The sequence below is a fragment of the Urocitellus parryii genome, chromosome 1 (assembly GCF_045843805.1).
Source record: "Urocitellus parryii isolate mUroPar1 chromosome 1, mUroPar1.hap1, whole genome shotgun sequence".
Lineage (NCBI taxonomy): Eukaryota > Metazoa > Chordata > Mammalia > Rodentia > Sciuridae > Urocitellus > Urocitellus parryii.
This window is the reverse complement of record NC_135531.1, coordinates 259,769,895-259,788,699: the sequence shown is the minus strand read 5'-3', so window position 1 is coordinate 259,788,699 and position 18,805 is coordinate 259,769,895. Positions and strand designations below refer to the sequence as shown.

The following is an 18,805-nucleotide window of genomic DNA, read 5'->3' as shown; positions in this document are numbered from 1 at the left end:
TTCTGTATACTTGCTGAATCAGAATGCAGGAGGAAGGCCAGGCACCTTATTTTGTATCTCCCTATTTAATTCTTAAAGTCCACCTGACCCTTGGTATACAGATGTGTCTAGCTAGTCTCCTATGGGAGAATGAATAAGCAGTGTGTACTTTAGTGTGAGTTTCATTAAACCTGATTTTCCACACCTCTCAGCCTGCTCTGGGGGAGTTATGCCTGTTCTTGGATGGTCTGTGAGTTTTATTTGTTTCTCTCCAAGTACACCCTTGTCATGGCAGCTTCTGAAAGTGTGCTACGTGACCCAGTCTGCTCATTTTTTTAGGAACCATTTCACCATTCATAGGAATAAATATTGGACTCTAAAGCTAAAAGGTACCTCTAGAGAACATTTCATCATGCCCCCCGCCTTTAATTAAGTGGATGTCTAAAGCATGCAGGAGAGATTTCCTTTAAAATACTGACAAATAAACACTCAAGAAACCCATTCAGTAGCTCATTACAGTGTTTTTATCACTCTAATAGTCGATAAATTCTTCTTCACATCCAACCAAAATCACCTTTGTTTAACCCAAGCATTTTTCTTCTTATTCAAACTCCCAGGTATGTAGCTGAAAATACTATAACCTCAAAAACACTCCTTTTAAAGTGAAATACTAATTAATATATTATGTTTTAAAGTTGAAATACTAATTAATATATTGTGTTTTCTGGGCATGGTTTTTCAAAATTTTGTCCATAAAAATTTAAATAATATAGGCATCATAGATATGAGTTATTAGTACTAACTGTGATAAAAATGAAAGAAAAATGAAATAAGTGTGCTTTAAAATGTTTTGCAATGAAATTAGGGGTTGCCTCATGATACTTAATGTGCATACAGCTGCTGCCTGAGATGCTAATAATGATATGTTCCATTTTTCTGACACTTCTGCCTTCAGAACGAGCCATGCCATGTTTCTGTCCCAAATCTAGGTCATTTTCCTTCCAAATTTTATTATCTCTTTGCTTATCAATTTTTGTTTGATTTCTTATTAGTGATAGAGCACTTAAGAACACAAATAGGAGATGAAAGCAAGAGGTCATTATGATTAAGTTTCAGACAAAGAATAATTAATCTGTCAATCAAATGGTGTAAATGACTTAAGAGATTTTTCTCAATTTGACTGGACAGAATAATGTTTCTCAACTCTAGACTGTGCATTGGAATCACCTATGCAACTTATTAAAACTGGAAAAAACTCTTAGTACATTGCTGGCTAATTTCATTTATTAGGAATTAAGTGATTCTCAAGTCAATGTATTTGGAAAAAAATAAAATACTACTTAAATGGAGCTTGTGGAACAGCAAGCAGTGACATTCCTTTGGAGCTTATGACAAATAGATAATTATGGGCCCCACTGATGCTAATTGAATTGATTTTTTTTTATTTATATAAGAATTTTTATATTCAAGTTTGAAAGATCCCATGACATGATATAATATGCAAACCAGTTTAGAAGAACAGGGTGGACGAAGTGAAGCCAATCCAAAGCCACACTCAGAAAGCCAAAGGTGGAGTATTTGATCTCATATATGGAATCTAGAGAGAGAGGAAAAAATCAGGAATATAAAGGTTATCTCATGAAAACAGAAGGGAGACCCGTAGAATACAGGAAGGGTATGATGCAGAGGGAGGGAAGAGGAGCAGGCAGGGGAAAGAACTGAACAACAAAATTGTCCAAATTACTCTCTATCCATATGTGAGGACACCACAATGAATCTCAAGCTTACATGTAACTACAGTGTACTATTTAAAACTATTTCAAGGCAATGAAGGAAGGAAAGGAAGGAGGAAGGAGACAGGGAAGAAGGAGGAAAGTGGTCAAATGCAAAAATATGGGGAGCAAACGTTTATAAAGGCTCTCCCTGTTAATGAGCAAATAGACCTTTCAGCTTTTCACTGTAATGTCCTTTTGGCTACTGATAAAAATAGAGGGAAATGATGGGAGGGGAGGGGATATGGTAATAGAAAGATAGTAGAATGGAACAGACATTATCACTGTATGTATATATAAGTGACTACATGACCAATATGATTCTGCAACATGTACACTCAGAAAAATAAAAAATTATATCCCATCTATGTATGATATATCAAAGTGCATAAATGTATTCTAATGTCATATATAACTAATGAAAACAAAAAAAAATTAAAGAAAGCAACAACAAATATTTAATTTGCAAATTGATGCTCTTCATATAAGATAAATATTTTTCTAAAGGAGTAACTTAATAAAAACGTTGGATATCATTGTGTTCAGGGAAGTAATTAAACTTTTGCTTTCATTAGTGAGGTACTGGTAAGATAATGCTACTAACAAATACTATAGTTTTTAGAGGTGATAGTCTCTCAGCAATATTGCTTTACCATGGAATACTTGGTTCTTTAAATTTGTCATATGATTGTCATGGATATTTTGAATGAATTCCCATTGCCAATTTCAAGTTTATTGACCCAAATATAAGTTTAACTTCTGAGGTTTTACTTTTTATATTAACTGCATAGCAGTATACCAGCAATGAATAAGCTAGTTAAAACTTGACCCAAATATTTTAATGCACCCAGTGAAGCAATTTAGAAAGCATACCAAACACAGCGAAAACATTTCCATTGAAATATCCCAGCAAGGATGGAAATTAATAAAAGCTAAAGCAATTATATGTTAATGTTCCTATGGAGGCTGAGTTATCTCATTGATTTCAGGACCTGTATTTTGTTTTGTGTCTCTCTCATCAAAAAACTTTGAGTACAGATTGATGAGTTTTTCTGTATTAAGTGAATGATGTTTATTAATCACCAAATTCTGGTAAATGGATTTACTTTATAATGTCGTGCCCTTTGCCCTGCTCACAAGTTGGATGTGTGCAAGGCGAATGTTTTATTTCTAAAATAAGTCCCATAAAACAATGTAAAAAGATGTTTACAAACTTTGTCTCATCACTATTTATAAATTAAGTTTATCATTTTGTTCTTTTGCTTACTTATTCATCAACACTTCCAAATATGTTTTTTGAAAATTTTTATTTGGAATTAAAGAGTATTATTTTTAATATTGAATACAATGTAATGTTTAAAAACTCAACTATAGACTGTTTTTTGAGAAAAATCCCAAAATTTCCTTTTAATATCTTAAAATAAATTTAAAAATATATTTGCCTTTGGATAATGACTTAGATGATTTTTGCATGTTGCTGAAGTGGAATGGAATGTGAATATCAAGATGTCCTAGATATGAATGAAATATTTGAGTACCTTATGGCTGAAATTGCTATTTCAAAATATCTAACATTACATATGATTAAATCTTTTAAAATACAAGTTTTAGAAGGTATAAAGTATAATACCTGTTATTGAGTCTAAGATTGTGCTATTATAATCATAACATCCAATTTCCATGTTTAAATAATGTCCCATGACAAAAAATGATTTTAATATGAACATTTAATCAATAATTTAAAAATAAAATTTAAATTAATTATCTTATTTATTTAAATATTTTCTATATTACTTTCCTATTATGTCAGAGAACTTCAGAGTAAACAAATGAAGGGAAATTGAAACATTTTGTGTACTACTTTAAAGGGTGATAGAGTTAAAAATAGAAATCAACACTTAGATATATACATCTAAAATTAAAATGTGATGTGACTTATGGGATATGATTGTTGATTCAATTCCATGCTATTATTTTCCAGCTGATTAATGCCTGAAAACTATAATCAAATTAATAGACTATCCTGTGATGAGACTTATTTCAAATGTATAATTTGTTTATTTATCACATATATTCTATTTTAGTTAGTGACTCTTGATATATCAAAAGGACTTTATTTCATCTGGAAGAGAAAATACTATGTTTTAATGTACTCTTTAAAAAACTATGCAAATCATTTGCTTTATATAGTATGTATTAATAATTAGTACACCTAAATAAATACACCACTTGGTTAAAAGACAGCAATGTAAGTACAACATATGACTATGAATATTAATGCATACATGTAATTTGTGTGTTTATAATGTGTATATACACACACACATATATAATGTATACATAAAATATAAATAAAATTACATGAATGCCAGGTATAATTCTAGATGTTGGAATACACCATAAAATTAATGTAATAAATAATTTGGAACACATGTTAGATGGTGATGGATGCTGTAACAAAAATATAGGAGGAAGTGAAAAAGGAAGAAGGAAGGAAGGCATGAAGGAATGAAGGAAAAAGAAAAAAAAAACAACATGACTAAGACTGGACAAGAGAAGGAGTAGAAAGAAGAGGAAAGTCTCCAGGAGACAGTTGTTTGGGGAAGCTTCTGCATTAAATAGGAGTAGATTTCACCGAGAAGGTGCGACTTTTTAAAAGGTGGATTAATAGGCCAAGCTGTTTTATTATGTAGAATTGTATGCTAGAACATTTATAGAAGAAATCACTTATTTCAGAATTTAATGTACCTCAATTTCTAAATACAAGATACAAACTCACAAATCTAGATCCAAATATTTATTTTCAAAATCTCCTATGAACTTATGATAAGAAGTATCTCCGCAGAGAATCCATTTTGGATCTCGAAGTCGTACAACTTGGGTTGAATGATTTTGGCCAGGAATGAGCCGGTAGCCCACAGAAAATTGTCAAAACCATATCTGGGGAATACTAATGTTTAAGAGGCAGAGTCTTTGTAAAGTAGCAGTGAAAGAAGCTTAGAAAAACTAGTCACAAAAGTTGAAAGAAATATGGAAATGATATGCTATCCCATATCCTGTAAAATTCGTACTTGAAAAATACTTTAAAATCTCAGTGGAATAACTGAGCTAAAAATAATTGTGTCCCTTGTTACTATAATTCTGACTCACTGTCCATAGCCTTTCTTATACTAAAGTATACTATGATATGATGCTGACAGCTTGGACAGAAGGATAAGAAAAGACCAGTGAAAGTTATGTGTTCCCTTCCTCTCACCACCTCTTCCTTCTTCTTACCTTCCTTCTTTGGTTTTCCTCATGTAAAATATATTGTGAATAAAGAAAATGTTTCCTTTTCCTCATTAACTATTAAAAGTCTTAAATTCAATTTTGGAACCACCTTTTCTCACAGGGCCTTACCATATACATTGTGTGAAGTAATTTCATTGCTGACTCTATCTTTCCCAACCTGAATGATTTTTATACAGCACTATAAATATTCTCTGAAACAAGAAAGAATATAAAAATAAATGCACATATAATTTTGGAGGTTTTTTGTTGTTCGTTTGTTTTTAGTAATTTTGATCTAAATGACAACTTTGCTCATTAAATGTTTGCCGAATTGAGTCAGGGTTGGGTTTAGTAAATTGTTACTTCAGAACTTAGCTTTTCTCAGTGGTTGCACATAACTTTAGGAGTTTTCGTTGGTGGCTGACTCTGATAGAGACCCCATTTCTGTCTTCTGCAGTGACAAGGACGGTGTGTGCAGAACAATGTGATGGCAGGTGCTATGGACCTTATGTCAGTGACTGCTGCCATAGAGAATGTGCTGGAGGCTGCGCAGGACCTAAGGATACAGACTGCTTTGTATGTCTGGGAGTTCTCCTTATTCCTCTTTTCCTCTCCTTTGCTCTTTCTTTGCCTCAGCCATATTGAATTTCTCCCATGTGATTATTTAACATCAAGTTTTGCCATTTTAAGATTAAGCAAGACCCTTAAGGGCCTCTTCCTAGAAATCATGTTCTTACTGAGCTGGCTATTGATTAACTGGAATTATTCTGTTCCACTGAATTACTTCTGCATTTTGGACACAATTGATGTTAAAAGTGAGGTTTATTGGAGAATATGTTGAGGTATCTTTCTTAGCATCTAATAATATCCTTTCCAAAAATACAGAGGTTGCTTGTCCATATCATTGCATATTTAAGTACCACCAGGGAGGGCAATTGCATTTTGTATTTTTACCATAAATTTCATGATTATAGCAGATAAATTTATGAGTTTAAGTATTTTTCCTGTTCCTATTCTTTACAGGTTCATGTTATTCAAAATTTAAGATTTACAAATGCACATTAAAACAACCAATATGCTAATTTTATGATTTATATTTTAGCTGCATTTGCAACTTGTTAGGGACACTTTAATTACATTTTGATAACATATCCTTGATATAGTACTTTTTTGTTCTTTGGAATACATATGAGCAATTCTGAGAGCATTATTTAACTCAGTTTTATACACCAGAACCCTAGTATTGTTTTTAAGCTAAAAGTTATAAAAATAGCAAGTCACATTTACTGTTGAAAGTGAATGCAAAAAAAACTTGTTTTCTTTATTCTGCTTCTTAAATATCTAACACATGAACATATATTCTAGAATTGAGCATTTAGAAAAGTTGATGCTTAATTTCAATAAGCAAAATAAAAATTAAAAATCTTATACATAGTAATTTCTTAGTTTTTAAAAACTATTAGAAGAAATTGAACTTATCTATTCTAATTGTATAGTGAAATAAAAAAATATTTATTGCAGAAATATATAGGGAGGCAGATAAAAAGGAAATCAAAATGCTAAAAATCTGAGGTAGAAGATCAGCAGTTCCTAAACTGAGAACTTTTTCTTGTCCATCACCAATACAGACAAATGAGCTTGGAAGATTGATCTTTGAAGACACTGAACCCTGAAAGTGTTGCTTTAATAATTAAAAAACAGTAACTATAATAAACAATAATAAAAACTCTCAGAAGTTTGAAATCACCTCTTTTTTTTATTGTTTCATTATCATGACAAGCAGATCAAGTGACGTTCAAAATCCTCATTTCATTACTTTTTTGGAATGGCCCAGTAATTACATTCTGGCATTTGTTACAGAATGCTCATGAATACCAGACTGAGGCCCTGGTATAAGTTACAATATGCTTGTTTGTTGTCTGAAAGGTAATTTTTTTTTTATTTCTCTGGCTTATGTTCTTTGTTGCCAAGCAATCTAATGCATAAGATTGCATAAAATATGTTAGTAAAGCAATTATAAGGACACATGAAGTTTCATAACCATAAATTAAAACTTACTGAGTTTTCTAGATTGGTTTTTAATAGATTCTTCCTAGAAAGTGTCATCTCAGTGAATAATGTATCATCAGTGAGTCTCATTCTGATTATGCATCTAGTAGACCTTCATCAGGGAATTGTCATGTTTGTGATAAAGTGCTCACTAAAACAACAATTGATGAAGCAAATGTTTTGAGGAAACAGAATAAATTAATGCTTATTAATAACCATATGACAATTTATGATGAAATGTAAAACAGAACTTGAGTTCACATTAGCTTGCCTTCCAAGTCTTGAATTATGCCTATGAAAGCTTAATTTCTTAATTAAGAGAATTAGCTCATCCATACTTTTGTTAATCACATGCTTATGTGTACTTATACATATGTTTTTATTTGCTACCAAATACCTAATTCTCAGGTGGTAAAATGATTCTTAGTTCTTCTCAAATTAGCTTGAAAGTACTAATGAATTGAGTTCTCAAGACAAATCTGTGTCAGCAGAGAGGAACTGTCTTATTTGAAGGGGTAGCTTTACTAAATTGTGTGGCATTTTGAAAAATGCCATACAAGAAATGGCCTCATCTTATTTATTTACAGATTAATTATATACCTTAAATTTACCTGTGGCTAGTCACCTGCCAGAACCTTTTCCTTAAGTCCACTTTAAACATCCATCACATTTCTTCACTATTCAACGGTGATGTTTATGTTTAACATTCCACTTAAAGCACTGAAGTCTATATGAAAGCTCAAACACACACACACACACACACACAAAATAAAAAAAAATAAAAACCAAAAAAACAAAACAAAAAACAACATAGAATTGGAGATTCAATTGACCTTAAAACTTAATATAAATGATTTGAATCCGTCTGAACTTCAATAATTCCTCACGATCAGCTAATTTTAATAATCTAAACCATTTCTGAGTTTCAAAATCAGTGGCTAAATACTAAGCAATTTGAACATTAGAAACCATAGATGGTATATCACTGACATTTGAAAAAAATTTAATGGGAACTCAGAAGCATAAATGAGTTTAAAAGTATCAAAATTTGCAGTATCTATACAATTGATGTATACTAGGTAATGAACACAACTTTCATAAAAGTATCACCACAGTGTTTCATTAGTATGTATCGTGAGAGTTATTTATAAATGAAAATTATATTTGCTGTTGCAGGCCTGCATGAACTTCAATGACAGTGGGGCATGTGTGACTCAATGTCCCCAAACCTTTGTCTACAATCCAACCACTTTTCAATTGGAACACAACTTCAATGCAAAGTACACATATGGAGCATTCTGTGTCAAGAAGTGCCCACGTAAGTGATACAATAAAAATACTCCAATTAATTAGAGCATTATTTGGTCATGAGAAAACATTTCTTATAAATCCATTTTAACTTGAAGTTTGAATAGTCATGGATTTCTTTGGGTATGGGTACTCTCACTCTCATTTCATAAACAAGGAAATTAAAGCTCAAGATATTTAAGTGTTCTAAACTTCATAGTGAAGGATTGGAATGTTTGAGGTTAGAGCAATGATTTATTGACTCCTGAATTTGTTATTTTCACTACACCTGAGTTTTCTTGCACATTATGCTGTTTCTTGGGAAAGTTAATTAAGTTGATTAATAAAGTGGAAGCAAGCTATAAAATAAATAGGGCCTGCTTCTAGTAGAATGGATTTCTACCTAAATTCATTCATATAATTTGTTTATACTAAGATATATATTATTATAATTTTCATATAAAATCTAATTTTAAACAAAAAAATAATAGGTATAAAGAATACATTTAGGGAGCTTTGGCAAACTGTTTACTTATCCTGGGTATTCAAAATGACCAGCATTGCTCTCCAGGTATTCAATATAACATATGTGTTGACATTTCCTAGAGTCAATTTCTTTGCTTTGAGTGACCAGTGGGACTTTCCTCCATGTTTCATCTACTGGAAAGGCCAAAAAAAAAAAAAGTTACATTTCTTCACATACTTTTTTAAAGGAAAGCTTTATGATCTACAGAATACAGATGTAGTAACTCGCTTAAAGCTTTTGTCTTTGATTAGTTTACATCTGTGAAACTACAGGCTAATTTAAACACGTCCACTGTGAAATTTAAATTTTAGATGAGCATTCTTTGTGATTCTTGGTTTGCCAAGCTTGAAGTGTCTTGGGAAAACAAGGACATTTAGCTTCTAAATACAGGTCTACAATCCCTAATCCAGAGTTCTGAAATTTAACATCTCCAAATAACATACCTTTTTGAAACAAATTTGGCTGCAAAACCTCATTGGCATAAGGCCAATTATAATCTTTATTCATTCTACTTGGCATAAATTGCTGCATAAATATGAAAGCATTTAATTATATGGTACTATCCAAGACCTCACAGAAAGAATACTTACTTAACACATAGTAGATGAAACTGGTGCAGGTTGGGGTCTCCTGGCAAAGAGATTAGGTTATTAGGGAATAGTCTCAGAATCCATACCTGTAGGGGAAAGGAAGGAAGCAGAAATGGGCTTTGATACCCTCTCAACAAAGGAACTCTTTGGAGGTCAATGCTCTGTGGTAGACAACTGGAATACAGGGATCTCCATGCTTTGTGCCTACTCCCATGAGTACCCCAGATTTGCTTCATTATCAGATTTTCCAGTATTTCTCCTTCCAGGGCAAGCCACTGATTATGAGTCCATATAAGAAGCCTCTTCTTTATCCACACAAAATGAGTGATGAATTGTCCTACCCAGAACTATGTCCTTCCTCTGCCTCTCAACTCCATTCCTAAGTGAGGCTTCAGGGAAGCCACTGTCCATTTTCATTTTGCAACCATGGATCAAGCTTAACTTTTTTTTTTTTGGTCAGCTTTTCCTAAGTGCCACCTCTCATCTCCACGTAGCAAAGGCATGAGCTGAGTGTGGTATACAATGGCAGGGGTGGGTGACATGGGGCCTGAATCACCAGCTAATGCAGGTCACTTGTGTCTGTCCTCTGCACATACCCAATCCCAGATGCACTGCTTCAGTTTTACAGTGCTGTTGGCTCTTAATGTGATGAAATCATGACTCCAACAAAACTTTGTTCACCATGGGTAGTTCTGGCCACAAGTGTAACCACTGACCCATGATGAGGTATTTTGACTCTACCAGGACTCGGGAACATGTCAGGAACTCTTTGTTAAATGCTACTAATGGCAGGACTTAGCTCCAGAAACCTATCTGCTAAGTTTTTCCAGTTGCTACTTATCATGACTTCACGTACCATGTATTCCCATTATACTACTGCCTATATTATACAACCTATTGGGTTTTATGTCCCAAGTAACAAAATTGCCTGTACCATGTGCCTTTCCTGCTCTGGGCTCCCCTCCAGTCTGGAAGGCTTCCACACTATTGCATAGTAGGCTAGTATTCCCAAGCATAGGATGATTCTGCCCTTCAAACCAGAATGGTCTTACAGGCACTATGTTTTCCCTTTATGGTGGGATAGTCCAGAGACAGTTATTTGTCCCTTACTTTGTAGAGGATGTTCTGGTGTATTAAAGATCACCCAGTCTCCTAAATATTTCACTAAGTTTAGGTAATAAAATGTTCCGTGTCTATACCCTTTGAAATTTCCTTTTGTTTCTTTTAAAAAAATAAAGTATATATGGGAATGTTCTATGGCACTCCATTGAAACATAGAACATATTTTAAACATTTTCTCCTGGTTATGAAGTGCACTCTCTTGATCCAAAGCAATTTAACTTAAGCTTCATTTGTGCTTCATGAACTTGAAGTATTTTTAGACTTCCAACTTGCATCATGACCTGAAATGAAGTGGAACTATTGAGAAACACAAACTAAATGTCATGTAGTTTCCTAAGTGTATTAAAGGAAATCCACTATATCTTGGGGGCAGTTCGGGATATAGAGCCATAGAAAAGCAAGTGCAAGGTTCTGCTAACACACTGCCTACGATTTCAGTGTGGATGGTTAAGATACTAGTTCAAATTGAGATATTAAAAAAAAACTATTTTAAGGGAAGACACATATAAACTGTCAGACCCTACAATGTTTTGTTTAAACTTGATAGCTGAGCCAGGCATAGTGTCAAGACCTGTAATCCAAGTAAATTGGGAGACCTAGGCAGGAGGTCCTAGGTTTGAAGCCAGCCATAGCAATTTAATGAGGTCCTCAGCAACTTAGAGATATACTGTCTCAAAATAAAAGGAACTGAGGATGTAACTCAGTGGTAAAGCACACCTGGGTAGTTCAGCTGAAGAAATAAAAAATGAAAATAAATACATAAATGTGATGACTGCACATTAACATTATTTTAATTTTTATTTTTTTACCTTTTTTTTGTATCAGATAACTTTGTGGTCGATTCTAGTTCTTGTGTGCGTGCCTGCCCTAGTTCCAAGATGGAAGTAGAAGAAAATGGGATTAAAATGTGTAAACCTTGCACTGATATTTGCCCAAAAGGTGAGTGATAGCTTAGAATACTTTGGTTAGAACAGGGTCTTATACCAAGGCTTATATGGAGACCTTATACCAGGGTCTTTCATTTACTTTTCAATAGGCCAATGAAGTTAGCCTCAGAATAAACTCACTACCACAATGAAACCTTCCTGTTCCCCTATACTTCCCATGACTTTGGACAGTTCCCCAAAGTATCAACTAACAGTGCGTATTACTGGTTTTGAATTATGTCAACTAAAATGGTCCAGATAAAACTCAAGAGTTAACTTTCATAGGAGCTCAGAAATAATAAAGTTCCATTTGGTCAGTAACAAATATTAGATGTTTGATACTCAACAAGGATTTGCATGCTTATTTTAGCATCATAGCTCATATTACCTACTTTGCCACTCTACACAAAATTATCTGCTATGCATAAACAGGGATGCAAAGGGATATACCACATGAAACTTACTCTCCAGATCTTAAAATATTTTTTAAAAGATGTGCGAAATGACAATGAGGTTTACTACAAGCATTAAATAAATGTTGCAGATAATTCATGCTGTAGGATTTTAGTGGAGGAAGAAATCCCTTCTAGCTGTGAGTGATCAAATTCCTCACCAGAATGAAGCTTAAATTAAGCAGGACCAAAGTATAGCTCACATCTTTCAAACATTATTAAGCTTCTCAAAGATCAAGGAGTTCCTTAGAAAATGCCAAACTTCACATTTACTTTTAGACTGCCTTGTCTCCTCTCTCCATCTCTTTTCTTCCCTTCCCCTTTCTCTACATACACACAGACACACACACACACACACACACACACACACACACACACACACTATTATTTTAAATAAAGCCTTCAGAAAGCAGAGGTAACATTAGGTCCAAGTATTTAAATAAATGTCCCTTGACCCAAATTGATATGGTAACAACTCATATCATTCATATTCTTTATTTGATGTATATTCTTCATTAGTCCAGTGTTTTTCAAATTACATGTTGTAGAATATTAGTAAGCCAGGAAAATATTTTGTTAAAGTGACCAGCAGTTTAAAGTATTTAAAGTAATGTTTTAGATTGGGTTAGAAAATAAGTAAATTTAATCTAGTAAGAAAAAGCAATGATTAATGAAGGCTTTTCTTTTTTATGTGGTGTATGAATGTCAGGTTTTAGTATAAAATACGGTTCTTACAAAGACTCATGCGAGGACATCTTTTTTTATTTAGGACAATATTTTAAGTAGGGACAAGAGTAAATGATGAATGAATTATTTTATTTTCCAGAAAAAAATTAACGTTTTAATGTTTCAATAAAATGTTGTTTCCTTTATCATGAGAGTACAATAATTTATTGACCAAAAATAAGTTTTTCAGCCCACTGACTGTGAGTCTTGTTTCTACAGCTTGTGATGGCATTGGCACGGGATCACTGATGTCAGCTCAGACGGTGGATTCCAGTAACATTGACAAATTCATAAACTGTACAAAGATCAATGGGAATTTGATCTTCCTTGTCACTGGTATTCATGGGTCAGTATTCAATTTTATTCAAAACTATTTTACAAAATGTAGACAAAACAGAAGAGATTCCTTAACTTTGCTGAATTCTTTTTAACCTAGAACAGTTTTACCATCTGTTAATGCTCTTTGCCAATAAAACCAAGGCCAGTTCAAAAGCAGTGATAGTAAACTAGAGTTTTGGGATGGAGCTCCAGTTTGAATTAGATGGGAAAATATAAATTTGTAGTTAAGTTAAAATTTATTGGCAGGGAATTCTCCTAAAATTTGTAGTTTGCATCAAGCTTGAGTTATTTTTAGTTGCTTTTAAGAAAATAATATTAATTAATAAAGTGACAAACTTCATTCAAATTTCTAACTGATTAGGTCAAGATAATGTAAATTAATAATCCTTTAAAAATTTCCATGTTAAAGCAAATGAGATAACCTGGCATAAAATAAAGTTGGAATTCTCCTGAAACTCTTTCAGAAATTTTCTTTGCCTTTATGAAATCTTTTTATATTTTCTTGAGCTGGGAAATTACTATGACTGTAAGAGTTCTATTAAACAAATTTCATTTTGGAAATACAAATTGGAACATTATCTGCATGCCTTCATTTCAGAACCACCTGCTGGTTTTAACTGGGAAAACAACCAAATTTGTATCCTTTGAATTGTAATAAAAATGTCAATATTTTTATTTTATATTTTAACTTTTTGTCTATATTACTACTTAATCCCTAAATATTAGCACTACAGGCAACAGATAAAGACTATCACATACATATTTCAATTCAAAATCTTATTCTGAACATATTTTTGCACATAATTTCTAGAAGCACAAACATCTAAAACATTAAAAATAAACATGTCCAAATAGGAATATCAAGAACAATAAAACAAACTATTTCTTTCCATTTAAACACATTATTGTTAGTCTTATTGCACAAAATAACTCTTTACTTTAAAATATAAATTTTAATATTGTTTCCTATCAGACACTGTAATAGTATATATGTAATTTCTTCCTGATTTGTTGTATTTGGTCTAAGAAATGTTATTTTTTTAATAAAAGTTTGAACTTCTCTTTAAAAACATGTAGACTTGTTTAGTGCAAGTTCATATTGTTACATGGCTGCAGTTTTTTGGAGATGGACAGCCCTAGCACTGGAAATGAAGCCTGTCCCTTGACTTTACCATATATTCTCCACTGGCCTTCTGCATTGTTTTCTTAGCCTCTTTGGATCCCTGGGTAGGAGACCTGGGTTAATATTTATAATTTTAAAAATCTTTATAATTTAAAAAATATATGAAAATTAATAAAGCAATATATTTATATTTTAACTATTTTAAAAATCAAATATGAATGAAAGATCATATATTAATTAGATCCTATGAGAAGCAGAGAAATAAGAGAGATTTACTTAATGCACAATACCTGCTTCTATGTGGAAATAATAAATGAAATAGCTTCAGGTCCATCAGTGTGGGGAACGATTTGAAGTCATATTCTCATGAATTGTATTAGACAAGTGGTTTTCATCCCTATAGAGCTCAACTTTTCTCTTTTATATATTAAACGTTTGATGCTTCTTCTCAATACTGAAAACCTATAGAGAATAGAGCCTATTACATACATAATTTTTAGAAAATCATTATAATTCACCAGTTATAATTTAAAGAAGAAATAAAAGTCACATATAATAAAAATAGGCATTGATAGGAAAATGCTCAGCTTCCACTTATAATGAAAATTTGAATTTATGACAAGTGAGATTAGAATTCATTTTGTATAGGAAATGTGGGGGTGGGGGCATGGAGCAACAGAGGAATAGCTGACCTCTAGAATAGAACATAAATAACCAGAACATGGTGTAACCAAAGGAAGAGGGAAATAAGTTTCACTGAAATTAGAGAGACTTGCATAGGGAATTACATACAAAGTAGTATTATGCAAGAAGTTTCCAGATATTAGGTTCTAAATGTCAGGGAGGATGTTTTAAGGTTGTACCAGAGGAGAGGCAATTCTTCACTTTAAGAGGCTTTTAACTACCTTGGCCCCAGATTATTACTAAAAGTCTCAATCATCCCCCAATTATTATTAGAATCAAAACACTCCACAAATTCCCTGACTTCCCTTTAGTAGAGTGGAACTACCTCTATTTATAACCACTGAAAAAGTTTAATGACACCAGCAGGTTTATGAAAACTGACCTTCTAATGGTGAAAATTCACATAGATGGGAAGGCTTGGACAAGATTTCATACAGTGAGGCTCAGAATAATTTAATCTTGGTTCATCATACAATATATTTTTTCAAACTCTGGATTTATAATAGTTACAAAACGATTTTACATATTCTCATGCACCCATGATCTAGGGTGGGGAAAAACTTCAATAAGTAAATTCAAAACAAACACACAAGTAGGAACAATGCATTTGCATGTACCTGAGAAGAATATTACAAAACTTTTAATTAAACCAGACTTTTTAGGAGAACAATTTTCGCTAATTCATTCAGGTAATAAACAAACCCTTTATTCAAACATCAAACAGTTTGGATTAGAAGTCGAAAGGTAATCAAAACAAAACAACTAATAATAACCACAGAAAATGCAAAGTAGAGTTTCTACCTGGGTAACTTGATCCAGACCAGAGTGGAATTCGATTTGCAGCTCCATGATGGACAGTTTGAACTAAGTTGGGTGGTCCTCCAGTGAAAAACTGAGAATGGGATGGATAATAAACAGGCATCTTCTCTGATAGTTATGGCAATTAAAAACAAAAATAATTTTGAACTATTCAATTCTGTATGTGGCATATTGTCAAGTCTTAATAAATATTTTAAAAAACAAGAGGGTTTGGTGGATGCAGAAAAAAAGAGGGAGAGGAGAAAAGAAAGAGAGAAAATGAAAAAGAATAAAAAAAGAAGGATGAGAAGACAGTGCAAAAGAAAAACTTCAGTGACTGTGTCTAGTTTATAGCATAGAAAATTGCACACAAGTGTTATTTATAGACTTAACTAAAGTCTATTGTACACTGTCTTTGAAACCAAATAAAGACAAAACTTCCTTCAAGCTCTATCACCCATCTTACTTCAGATGATTCTTTGTCCTTAATAATAGCACTTAACTCTGGAATATTTGAAGTTATAATTGATATTATTGTGTCTCAAGTGTAATGTATTTGGCCTTTTCCAGTACAAGTGTATATGTAAAATATATCTTTCACGCTCAGTCTCATGCCAGAATGAGACATATATTCCTAAACCTTTCCCTTTCATCTTAGTAAAGCATGACCATGAATTTCAATAGACCTCAGGCTACCTATATATGTATAAATAAAGGTATGTTGGTTTAAGTATTCTGTGTGTGTGTGTGTGTGTTTAGGAAAAGAGAGAGAGAAGGAGAAAAATATAGGTTATTATAAAAAGAGAACTTCTAGTAAATAGTGTTTTATCTTATTAATGTTATTATCCTCAATATATTACTAACAAGTGTTTAATAAGATTGTATCTTTAATTAAAATAGCTGAGATAATTCTTTAGTAAAGGGTAAAAAATCATAATTAAATGATACTGTGCTTTTCAAAAAGAAGTTTCTTTGCACAATAAATTTACTGGCAAAAAAAGGGCTAAAGAAAGTTAACTGGCATGTTTGGTTTATAATAAAATAGTGCCATTGTCAGAAAGAGAAATAAGTACTCTTTTTCATTTAGAATGGAAACTATAGGCAAAACGTGATGCTTATAGTTATCAGTTTCTCTTTTCATGTTTTGCCATTTTGTTTATTTATTTTTTAATGTGGTGCTGAGGATTGAACCCAGTGCTTCACACATGCTAGGCAAGCACTCTACCACTGAACCCCAGCCCCTGTTTTGCATTTTTGACACTGTTCATGTACTTAGAGTAATTACATGCTCACTGAGTTAGCATGTGGATTCCATGTCACAGTGAGACCCTAGCAAGAAAACGTTTATGTGATAGACTCCAATGATGGCACACAGTGAAATAAGAAAGATAATAGGTTTGGTGATAAAATGAAGTGAATTTAGTGGAATTATAAATCAATCTCTCTCTCTCTCTCTCTCTCTCTCTCTCTCTCTCTCTCTCTCTCTCTCTCTCCTTATCCTAGTCTTTATTTTGTATCACCAAACAAGTGACAGGGTGGACATAATGTTCTTTTGCATGTCTCTGAATTTAGGCAGGAAAATTCTTGATTTTTAAAATACTATGGATTTCAAGTGACTGTAGACTGAAAATCCCAAGAGCTACTTTGAAGTTTGTAAGTGGAATTCTGTCAACTTACTTTATGAGAGTCCTGAATCTCTAAAATTAAGTATATAAAATTTCTGTGGTCCATTGGGCTGCATGCTAACAGTAAAGAATTCATTAACTTCCTGGCAACCTGGAACTGTTCTCTATAAGATTTGGACTGACCCCATTATTGTGTGCTTGCCCTGAATTTTGAGTCTTTCTCAATAGAGCCAGGATATTTGATGATATGACTAGAGCTGTTCTACACATAGCTCTTCATCAAAGAATAAATGTTGAAAGCTAATTCTCCTATAGCAGAGATGATATTTCCTCTGCATATAAATGTCTTGGCACTTTAAAAAGTGAGGACAAGAGTTTTCTCACATGGTACACTTTACTTTGGGGATTCATAGTCTTCAAAATCATAGTTATTTATCCCATATGTATTTACTTTTAAAAAAAGCAAGTATGCAAAAACATTTAATTTAGACTTCAAACTTTTGAGAGATATTCATGTGGCACATGCTCAGATAAAATTCTGAGCAGAGGTTTGTGTGTGAAAAGGGAAAGGCACTTACAGGGGTCTCCAGTCTTGATAGCATCCAGTATCTGAACTTTCTACAGCACCCTATGTTAATCTAATAGTACATTCCATTAATAGCTCTTCTTAGTTTGAAATAGTAATTGACTCAATCAGGGTATCTTAAAAAAATGTGAAATAGTTTACAGTATAGAATAATATACTGGTGAACCAAGTTAAGAAAGCCAGCACCAGGTGGTTCTAGAGATGAAAGTTGCAGAAACTAATACATTTCCAAGGCTCTAATGCTGAGGGGGGTAAATGTCAATGGATTTAGATACAAATACCCAGGAGATAAATCATATACCTATCTGTGTATCAGGGAATTGTGGAGTACCTTGATTCATAACTCTATTAAGACTATATCCAATGGGTCATTGTATTGTAGTATTTTTTTTCTCCATATAAATAAGTTATTCATAGGCTGGTAAAAAAAAATAAATGTTCATTGGAGGAAGAATTAGCATTTGATTGCTACAAGTATATACATACTTAAAATAATTTCTTATTTGTTTAATTTTTTAATTTGTTTAATTTTAAGGTTTAATTTTTTTGGAACGTATCCAATGAATTTAATTATCTTTCTGTAAAAGGTACATATTAATATGAAGTTTCTACCCAGCCAGGAAAGCCTTTAATATAATAACTTAAAAATATTATATATCCCTTCAGATACTTAAAATGTTACTATAATTATTGAGACGGTTTGGGCACTATGTTTATGCTTTGTTTAGTATTCAAATATGCAATTATTTTACACAGTCAATATGTTTTACCCAAAAAATATTTTCTTAAGATGTAAACTGAAAAAAAAAATCCACTAAATATTTTAATTTTAAAGGGTCACTCAATTTTGTTTATTTTTGAAAAGATCTGACTTCTGTATATCAATAATTTTATTATATTAATGTTTATTCATTAGGAGATGATTTTTTTAAAATTTCCAAAATTCATACA

General features: G+C 32.5%; 1 protein-coding gene across 1 annotated transcript in view; it reads left to right on the top strand.

The window, feature by feature from the left end:
- Positions 1-18,805, top strand: part of Erbb4 (erb-b2 receptor tyrosine kinase 4) — a 1,044,475-nt gene that overhangs the window by 736,287 nt on the left and 289,383 nt on the right. The window contains exons 6-9 of the mRNA XM_077799365.1: positions 5,479-5,597; positions 8,247-8,388; positions 11,421-11,534; positions 12,919-13,045. Of these exons, the coding sequence (XP_077655491.1) occupies positions 5,479-5,597; positions 8,247-8,388; positions 11,421-11,534; positions 12,919-13,045 (502 nt within the window). The remainder of the gene's footprint in view (positions 1-5,478; positions 5,598-8,246; positions 8,389-11,420; positions 11,535-12,918; positions 13,046-18,805) is intronic.